General features: G+C 35.5%; 1 protein-coding gene across 8 annotated transcripts in view; it reads left to right on the forward strand.

Moving 5' to 3' along the window:
• slc4a4a (solute carrier family 4 member 4a) overlaps positions 1 to 9,651 on the forward strand; it is a 77,800-nt gene extending 68,149 nt beyond the window's left edge. For 4 of the 8 annotated variants that reach the window (XM_007257705.4, XM_022664856.2, XM_049470391.1 and 1 more), the window contains 6 exons: positions 17 to 89; positions 248 to 316; positions 426 to 599; positions 1,826 to 1,990; positions 5,325 to 5,404; positions 7,731 to 9,651. In XM_007257705.4, the coding sequence (XP_007257767.1) occupies positions 17 to 89; positions 248 to 316; positions 426 to 599; positions 1,826 to 1,990; positions 5,325 to 5,404; positions 7,731 to 7,848 (679 nt within the window). In that variant the 3' untranslated portion in view covers positions 7,849 to 9,651. Of the gene's footprint in view, positions 1 to 16; positions 90 to 247; positions 317 to 425; positions 600 to 1,825; positions 1,991 to 3,683; positions 3,778 to 5,324; positions 5,405 to 7,730 lie in introns of those variants that run through there. The other 4 variants (XM_049470392.1, XM_007257709.4, XM_015607985.3 and 1 more) reach the window with 1 other exon arrangement.
• The last annotated feature ends 697 nt before the right edge of the window (positions 9,652 to 10,348 follow it).

The following is a 10,348-nucleotide window of genomic DNA, read 5'->3' on the forward strand; positions in this document are numbered from 1 at the left end:
TTTTGTTTTTTTCCAGAGAGCAGAGAGTGACTGGTGTCTGTGTGTTCCTTCTTACGGGGCTGTCTGTCTTTATGTCTCCCATTCTTAAGGTAATACAGAATGTTTTACTTTAAAATGCATCAAGTACTACATAAAATTAATACAATTAATTATAGATACAGTGTTATAATATATATACCCTAGCTAGCATACCTTTTTATGGGCAATATCTGATATACTAAAACATATGATTCTGTTTTCTCTGCAGTTCATTCCCATGCCTGTCCTCTATGGAGTCTTCCTTTACATGGGGGTTGCCTCGCTTAATGGAGTCCAGGTGAGCCAGTCACGCATCTTGTCCTAAGCATAAACACGTTTTACAGTCACTTTTAACATTCATACTGTATTTCTATTTGCTATAATTCCTTTTTATGTTGCTCTGTCAGTTCATGGATCGCTTACAACTGTTGCTCATGCCGGCCAAGCACCAGCCAGATCTGATATACCTGCGGCACGTGCCGCTACGCAAGGTTCACCTCTTCACCTTCATTCAGCTGCTGTGCCTGGCCCTGCTCTGGATCCTCAAGTCCACTGTGGCTGCCATTATCTTCCCAGTCATGGTGAGTCCAATGTGCTCATATTTCTTTTGTCTAATCAGAAAGGATGGCAGTAATCTGGGCACAGATTAAACTCAGTTCTGGATTAAAATAGTGTGTAAAGGGAATCAATGTACAAATAATCCATTTGTCTTGAGTATTTTGTTTTGTGGTTAATGTTAATTTTATGTTTATATTTGTTGTCCCAGTTAAAATGGCTGTTGCCAGTAGATTAAAAGTACAAAATAATACGAAATTGTCACCTAATGTTGTGATAGGTCTTTAATTGAAGAACATTTTAAATGAACTTCTATTTGATATTTATGGCCTGTAGGCCTTATATAACATTTTAGGTAAACATAGCTTTTTTTTTTAAATTGTTAATAACCAATAATAATTATTATATACTACCTTGTGTCAAACATTACCATGAATATGCTAATAAAAAATGCTAGATTGAGTTACATAGTGGTTGCTAGATAGTAAATTGTTGCTGTGGTACCCCATGTAATTGGTTATGTGGTAATTTGTATTTGTTTTGACTGCAAACTAGAAAAGTGCACAAATTTATGCACTGCTCTCATTCACCTCCATCTATCCTCCACCACAAACATGCTGCACACACTTGCAGTTGAGGATGTGGGAGTGTATGATCACATGTCTGAACCCAAGTTTATACACTTATTATATTAGCATCTCACTTTTATTTATATATGTTATTTAAATAATAGCGAAAATTATTAAAATAAATTTTGTGGGACTCTAAGTGGATTCCAGGTTATGCTGCTTGCCATCAGCAGCCGGAATCTGAGAGAGCACTACCAAGCTAATGTTAGTAAGCTGGAGTCTGAGAGAGCACTATCAAGGTGATGTAAGTCAGCACAGGCGTCTGATAGAGGATGTATCAGAGCCGAGTCCCTGTGCTTTCCTCCGAGCACTGTGACCCTGTAATGCTACATCAGCAGCAGTTTTAAAAAAGGCGGTGGCTAATCCACATATACCGGAGGAGGCATGTGCTAGTCTTCACCTTCCTAGTGTTGGGTTTAGATAATTTGCCTTCCAAATTGGGTAGAAAATTGGAAAACTTTAATATAAATTAAGAAATCTCATAATAAAATTACCAACAGTAGGGTTAAGGCATATGGAATTACCATGAATCCCACTGAAGATGTGTTCTTTCTTCTGCCTACAGACTTCCAGCAATTTCTTTTAAAAAATATTCTAATGTGATGCTAAATATCTCTTTTCAGATCCTGGCTTTGGTCGCTGTAAGGAAAGCCATGGACTATGCCTTTTCTCAGCATGAACTCAGCTTCCTGGATGATGTTATTCCAGAGAAAGACAAGAAGAAGAAGGAGGATGAGAAGAAAAAGAAGAAGAAGAAAAGAGGAAGTTTAGACAGTGATGTGGAAGATGTAAGTATTAAATTGTATAGCAAGAGATTTTTTCTCTTTTTTAAACCTTTATTATTACTATAAATATTACAATGTTATATTTTATTGACTAAATATATTAGTGAAGTATTGCTAAAAGTTTAGTTGTTATCAGTGCTCTAAATTGAGTATATTAAATATCCTGGTATCAGCAGGATAAAGCGTGGTGTGAAATGCTCTCTAGGTCAGGCCAGTGAATTTCATTGTCTCCCTGATTCAGTGGATCTTGTCACAGCTCTGGAGAGAGGCACCAGGCACTAGGGGATACTGCATTAGCCAGCACAACTGTCACATCCCATTAGGCCTTCTATTAAAAACCCATTACTGCATCACCAGTGTCTTGGGGTCTCTAGAGAGAGGTTTCTGTATCACTGAGGCCACACTGAGTAATTTTGTAGTGTATATGAGTTACTATTACTTTTTAAAGCTCTCTTTGTAGTCTGTCATGAGTATTGTATTATCAAATGTAAGATAGCAGCTTAAATTACATTAGGAAACTATACATAAAATGTGTATCATGTAAAAAAGATACAATGTGTAGGAATACATGCACTGTAAAACGTATCCTATACATTTTACAATAAGCAAAAAATATGCAAAAAATACAGGATTGTAAGGTTTGGCTAAACAAATACATTATTTATAGTGTAATTATTCTTTGCAATACGCATATGTACTTTAAATGGTATATGTCTTTAGTAAATTACTGCCAGCCAGCAATCCAGTAAAAAGTTACTGCATTGCAGTTCTGAACCAACATAAAGTATTGCTTTACATTACAGAAAACAGCAACTTGCAGTTTTAGCCTATAACACTGTGGCCAGGCAGTCAAAGATAAAATATAAGACCCAAAAAAGAAATTAGCTCTGGTAGTCAAGATCCACACTGATGGTGAGTTAATGGTGAGGGGATACACAAGTAAAAAATTACAGGGACCAATAGGAAAGATGTATTTTAGGAAATGTTATATTTTTTAGAGCTGTTCAAATTAAGTTAATTAATATTTACTCAAAATGAATAGTGAACGCATTATAAAAGAAGTGAGTGTAAATTATTGCTTCAAAGTTATTGAGTAGATCCTATATGTTACTATATTAGATTTATGTGTTTTTACCTGGTGTTTAGTCTCTAAACGAAGCAGTTAATTCCTGGAAAACTTAATATTACTGTTTTATATTCAGGCAGCAGCTGTCTTCATAGGGCATCCCAAGATGCGTTGACTTCCACAGTTATACAAAGGAAGATCGTTAAACATTTATTTTTACTGTATACTTTTACTGTACAAAATAAAAAAATTGGTTACAGTGTGTACAAAACACTTTTCCACCTGCTTATTGGTGCAATTGTCTGATTGCCAATCATGTGGCAGTAGTGCATTGCATACAATCATGCAAGACATATGGGCTAATCACAGTGATCTTGATATGATATGTATAATTGTTGGTGATTGATGAGCTGGTGTAAGTATTTCTTTAACTTTTGATCTGTGATTTTCAGCATTTTTAGCACTTAAAAGTTTACTCTGAATGGTGTAATGGTTTTCTTTAAATGGTGTCCAGCTTCAAATTGGGTGCTTTATGGGTCCATACCAGAAATGGTAAAATCTGAAGCTGCATCAGGCCTCCATTGATGCTGCTCTGCTTAATATTCAAAGGACCCTTTTCCCTTTCTCCAGTCTGACTACCAGTCCAACGAAAATGTCCCCAGCATTAAAATCCCTCTGGACATGATGGAGCAGGAGCCCTTTTTAGGGGATAAAGCCTCTGACAGTGAGTAGAAGTAGAGCCAGACCACTCCACTCTCAGGCCCCCCGCTGGGTGCCAGAAGCCAGCCTGACGCCTGTTTAACCTTCCAGCGTTCCGTTCTGTTCAGTTGCCCCGCATGCTGTTACTAATACCGTCTCTCTGATCATAGATCTGATTAATGTCTTAATGTCTTAATAACATATTTTTGTTTTCTTCCTAACCCTTCTTTCTCACCATAATTATCTTATATTTCATTTGCATGCTTCTTCTTTGAGATTCTCATCTCTCAGCAAATGCTTGTGTGGAATTTGTCTTGTGATACAAAACGCTGCTTCATTTTATGTCACTTGCCTAGCCGCTGCACTGCTGGACTGCAAATCAGAAAAAAGATCTGAGCACGATGACCTCGGTCAGATGTGGACTCGGTCTGCATTTTGTTTGCATTTGAATATGCAACCAGACCAATCCATGTTTACATGCATAAAACGTTGGAAAGTTTTTTGACCCCTTTTTCTAACGTGACCAAACCACTGACACTTTCTTTTAGTAAGTGTGTCGAGGTTAGATATGTCTGACTTGGCTAATACAAGTAAAAATACATTTAAATTCTTAGTTAAAAACATTGTATTATAAAATTTCTAACTGCATACTGAAAGAAAAAAACTAATGCAACTTTCACATTTTGACCATTACTCTGACCATTACTCTGACCTTTATTTAATAACAGACAGTATGAACCCAGTATGCTGTATTTCATAATTTTTTTTTTAGGCGCACCAGATTAAAAATTCAAAGCTAAATGAGCACTGGATGTTAATTTACACAGATTTCTCTTCTAAGGCTGGATGCGGAAGCATAAGCATTAGCCACTGCGGTTATCGGCTAATGCTAATAATGCTGCACCCAGCCTTAGTGCTGGAGAAACTTCACTGAAAAATTCACCCTTATAACCCTGTACTTCAGTGGAGTGACTGGTAAAATTCATACAGGGTGCACTGTCGATTTTTGGGAAGATTAAAGCATTTTAAGTGCGCCTTATAGTCCGAAAAATACGGTAATGTGTGCTGCATGTGGTTTTAAATAGCCTGCATAGTCTAAGAAGTACATAGACATTCTTGGAAAAGATTTCATATTGATGTTTAAGATCTTGGCATAATCTCATCCCCTAAACACCAGCAACTGTTTTTTTTTTACAGTAGACTTACTTTTAATAACACTGTAGAATCTAGTCTAGATGATCCTTTTTGTCTTTGGTCTGGAGCACACAATAGCCATTTGCATAAAAAATGGTCTATAATAATGATTAGACTTTTCAAGCAAATAAAACATGTAATACTTTGGGATCATACTATCTGCAGTTAAATGAAAGGTCAAGCAAAAAACTAATACGGTTGTATTTGTTGCATTATTAACAGCTTCCCAGCTTTCTGTATTTCTAGTCGTATATTTAGAAAAACAGAAAAAAACGAACTAATATTAAATTTTTTGGAATTATCTACAGATATGAAGCCAGGCATATGCCCACTGCCGTCCTTGAACTATATCTCACTCCCTGTCCATTTTCTCTGCAGGAGAGAAGGACCCTGCATTTCTTGAACGATATACATCATGTTGAGAGCATGGACCACTACCAGGACACCCCAATGTCAAGGTGAGTGGGAAGGTATTTGTGGCCGTTTCGGAGTGGGAAGCTAAATTTGAATGTGGTAAATGTAAATGTGTGGGAGGAGGAAGGTGTGTGCATATGTGTGTGAGTGTGTGTATTGCTCATCACATGACGTAGCAGTAGTGAGTCACATCGAGAAAGCTTCTAGATAACCTGATCAGGTAGAGGGGGAGGGAAGTTGTGGTGGATGAGGAAGGGAAGAGTTTGTATGGGTTAAGCAGTGCTCTGGAAGAGCCCAGATTAGTGGCAGTGACGGTCACTCACAGACACACACACACACACACACAACACACGCACAAAATATTCTGCAGACTGGACAAACATTGTTGAGTGAGTCGTATATGAGTCGTTTTTACTGTTTTCCTGGCTTTGTTATCAATGTGTTCAGATATCTGTGCCCTCTCTCTGACAGTGTACTGTGGCCTGCACTAAATATGGATACAGACTGTAGTTAGCTTATGAGCTGCAGTGGCAGTGATCCAGTAATCTCAGGGTGGTGATAATGATAAATACAAGCTTTACATTGATTACAGGGCTTAGAAATACTTTATCATGATCAAGGCTCAAGGTTCAGATCTGTGTCTTAGTCATTTCTACACTCCACTGCCAATTTATTACTTGATTAGCAGAAATATCTTGCTGTTGTTTAGTTAGAAACTGTAGTAGGGCAGCATGATACTGAATAAAATACTGACAGTGGAGTGCAGTATCCAGTATGATGCGATAATAGAAAATACAGGAATTTTCACCAGATTTCTTTGGAAGTCAGTGATCCAACATGTCTAGGGTTGAAGTGGTTACCAGTTTTTCCGGTACTGATGAAAAAAAGGCAGGCGAGTGGAGAATCTTACTCATGATCTCTCCATCTCGTCCACCTCTTACTGCCACAGTTAACAACCACTGTGGCACACCTACTATTCGTTCCTCCATTCAGAAATCAGCTTCTCCAGACTATTGGACTGACCCTTCCCACACACACTCACAAATACCTGTGTGGAACGAGCTCCTTAGCCATCCCTTTTAAACCCCTTTACCACAACTCTCTGTGTCATTATCAAGTGTTATTCCTGTATATACAGCTCTGGAAAAAAATAAGAGACTTGCTTACACACTTAAACATGTGTTTCTTGGATTTTACCAAATCGAAAGCCTCAGGAATATAATCGAGAGAAAGATGGATGATCAGAAGCCATCAAACCCAGCTGTTTTACATTTGTGCACCAGGAGTGGCTTAAAGTTATCCAAAAGCAGTGTGTAAGACTGGTGGAGGAGAACATGCCAAGATACATGAAAACTGTGATTAAAAACCAGTAAACCAGTATTATTTCACCAAAAAATGATTTCTGAACTCTTAAAACTTTATGAATATGAACTTGTTTTCTTTGCATTATTTTAGGTCTGAAAGCTCTGCATCTTTTTTTTGCTATTTTAGCCATTTCTTATTTTCTGCAAATAAATGCTCTAAATATTTTAATTTGGAATTTAGGAGAAATGTTTATAGTTTATAGTTTATATAGTTTATAGACTTATAGCAAAATCAGAGAAACTGTTTCAGAAACTGAAGTAGTCTCTAAGTTTTTTCCAAAACTGTATGTGTTTTCTGTTTTTTGACTCCTGCCTGTCCTGATTTTTGCCTTGTAGATTTTGTAATCAGTTTTTTTTTACTTTTTTGTCTACCCTGATTCTGATATTGACTTGTTGATTTTTTTTTTAATAAACTCCTCTCTGCATTTTCATCTTTAAATCCTTGTCCGAGTGCTGATAAGCTTATGAATGTTCTGAAAGCTTATGAATGTTTAGACGCCTTCCCTTTAGTCTCCATCTGCAGTTGGTTATTCCCAAAAACACACCCGTAAAACTAATACTCACAGTTAGATGATTTATAATTTTAAGATCTTAACTTAGTTCACTATTTTAGTGATCTATAGGCCAGCCATCAACTACGCACAGCACAGCTTGATTTAGGGCATGTCAGTGGGTTTTTGCTATCATAACGACAGAAAATTATGCCTTGTACATCTTAAAACGCACATAAGGCATCCTACTAATTCTCTTAATTAATCATGGGATTAATTATGTTTTGTGAAAGTGTGTGAGCAGGTCATTTATGGGAACAGCAATATTATTTTACACTATATCCTGTTTATTGTTGATGTATATGTTGGGTTTGTGCACTGCTTCGTGTCCATGTGTGTATTGTGATGAACAACAGAATTCTATTATGATAAACGTAAATAAAAAAAATGAATTGATTGACACCACTAGTTTTAACTAACTCTAATTCTTATTTTATCTGCATTTTCTTTTTCAGTCCAGAGAGACTACCATTAAATGTGCCTCAGATTAGAATAGACATGGACCCAGATGACGATGAAGACGAAAATGGCGGCTTGTTCTGGAAGACTCGAGGGTCTGAGACGACATTATAGCCCCTCCTCGGTTCATCCTTCCAGCCAATCAGCATCTCATAGGATTTCTAATCATTTCACGTAGTTTGTCTGTGAAACCTGATGGCATTAATTGTCTTTTCTTTGGGAAAGCCATCTCTTCAAGGGATATTATTAAAGAACATTCATTCTGTGTCACGTCCAGTAACAGAATGTCCAGGTTCTGGTGAAGTCTTCATGGATGCCATTTAAATCATTTTCTTTGATTTGTATACAGAACAAAATGTCACTTATCGCTTGTCCATCTCTGACCCGTCTTTATTTCTGACTACTATGCAATTCAGTCTTCCAGAGAAAATGCTGTAACTGTTTTTCACAACTCATGGGGAGAAGACTGCCCCCCTCCATCTCTGCACATCTGTGTTGTTCCTCACCTGGTGTTTCTTTTCTTTTAATTTGTTTTGTTTTTTATATATATAAGGAATTACTGTAATTGCATTTTCCTGTAGCAGGAAATAATATTTTGATATATATATATTTTTGTTTTGTAGCTCTACCTCTTATTTTAGATGGCAGGCAATTATGTAAAAAAAAAATACAAAAACAAAAAAAGGGTGATTTCTTTTTTTTTTTTCTCTGCATGGAATTTTAATGTTAATATCTTGTCTGTCAATTTAGTGTACCTCCTGAACAAACCACTAAAGAGATAAGATGTGTTAATAAAACGCAGAACAATATTTGTAATATGATAATAAGTAATACAATAATATATTGTTATACATAGTTGTTCTTAACTTGCTAGTAATATTTAATGGAATTGATCCTGATTAGCTTTACAATCTTACATGCAATACAGTATTATGCTCATTATTTCTCTTCCTTCTCCAGCTAAAAATGAAGATGTCCATATTATTGGAATGTTATTATTATTATTAGGGTTGTAATAATAACTAAATTTTAAACTCTATAATTACAAATTATATATATATGAATTTTGCACTATGGTTGCATTAATTTACTTATAAGACATGCTTTGTACGTGCTTTAGATTTCTGCAACTACTTATCACTGGTTATCACTGCTCTTAATATTGTCCAGCTTTCCCCCTTAGATCTGGTTATCCTGCACAAATAAAATACCTACCTAAGTGACTTAACCAAGAACTGCAATAATAGGCCTGATGTTCATCACTGCTGTTTCGTTCTACTGTGTGCATTATTCCTACGATATCTCGTCACTGAGGTAATGTTGTAATGCTATGCAGTGCTAAGTTGCTCACAAGCTTTAATGACTTCTAGTACAGCAGTGATGTTTCTAAACCAACACTGAATATGATAAGATCAGTGCAGCTGTAGAGAGAGACAGGTGTCAGTGTTAAAATACCCACTATAAGACGTGCATGTCCTGTTCTTGGCCTACTGTATAAGCAGCCCTACAGCCTTCCTCCTCTATTACCCCCTATTTACATCCCATGTAGGTCTTTTTCCAGAAAAAAAACAAAACAAACAAAAAAAAAATCACTAGATCTGTACGAATGACACTATACAGATTTAAATTTTTCAGAATCAACTTGTTTTAACAGTGTATATGAATGAATTTTTAACTTATATTTTTCAACGTTGCCTAGAGCAAACCGATGAGGAATACTGAAGAATGTTGCACAGGCATGTTGGGGTAAATTGTAGTTCATTGAAACATTGAAGTGAAGCTTATAATAATGGTGATATAACAATTTTAAAAACACATTTCTTGTGACTTTTTAGAACACACAGCCAATGTGATTATTTTAGAATTTATATTTTTCAAAAGAATTGAATAATAAAAAAATAAACTGAATTTATTAAACTGTGTCTGGACTTTTTCTTCAAAAAATAATGTATTTTATTTAATTGTATTAATGGTGAATTAATAAACACCTTTTTTCCCCATGTGTTCACTATATTTATAATTGATTAAAAAAGTCAAACATATTTATGTAATTGCACAAATATATTCTGCAAAAATGTATTTTCTATTATTTTTGGATAATTGCTAAAGGAGTGACCGCTGTTGTTATGAAAATGATGATATAATATATGAATAATAATACAAATTATAATATTATGGCTAGCCTAAATTGAATTGGTAAATGAAGGGGTATGCGTTTTTTGGTATGCATCCAATAATTTCGTGTAGGTTCCAGAATTACTGGGATAAAAACAAAAACAAAATGCGTTGCAAAATAATTACTGTATGATACTAATATTATTATAAGGGCTGAAAATTAATGTGTTATTTTGTGTTCTTCTTTTTCTTCTTCTTCTTCTTAGTATTATTATTAAGAGATTGACACCAAATTAATGATTAATCACAGAATTACATTGTGATTAATGTGATTATTTTTTAATCGATTGACACCACTAAATATTTTTTAAACATCTCACATGCAAATTAAGTTTACATATGATTATGGCAGTTGTATGTATAAATGTGAATGAATAAATACAACAGTGCAAAGATTTGTTCTCTCTTGAACTGGAACTGTCTACATCAGGGGTGTCAA

Source organism: Astyanax mexicanus, chromosome 22 (assembly GCF_023375975.1).
Source record: "Astyanax mexicanus isolate ESR-SI-001 chromosome 22, AstMex3_surface, whole genome shotgun sequence".
Classification (NCBI taxonomy): Eukaryota; Metazoa; Chordata; class Actinopteri; order Characiformes; family Acestrorhamphidae; genus Astyanax; species Astyanax mexicanus.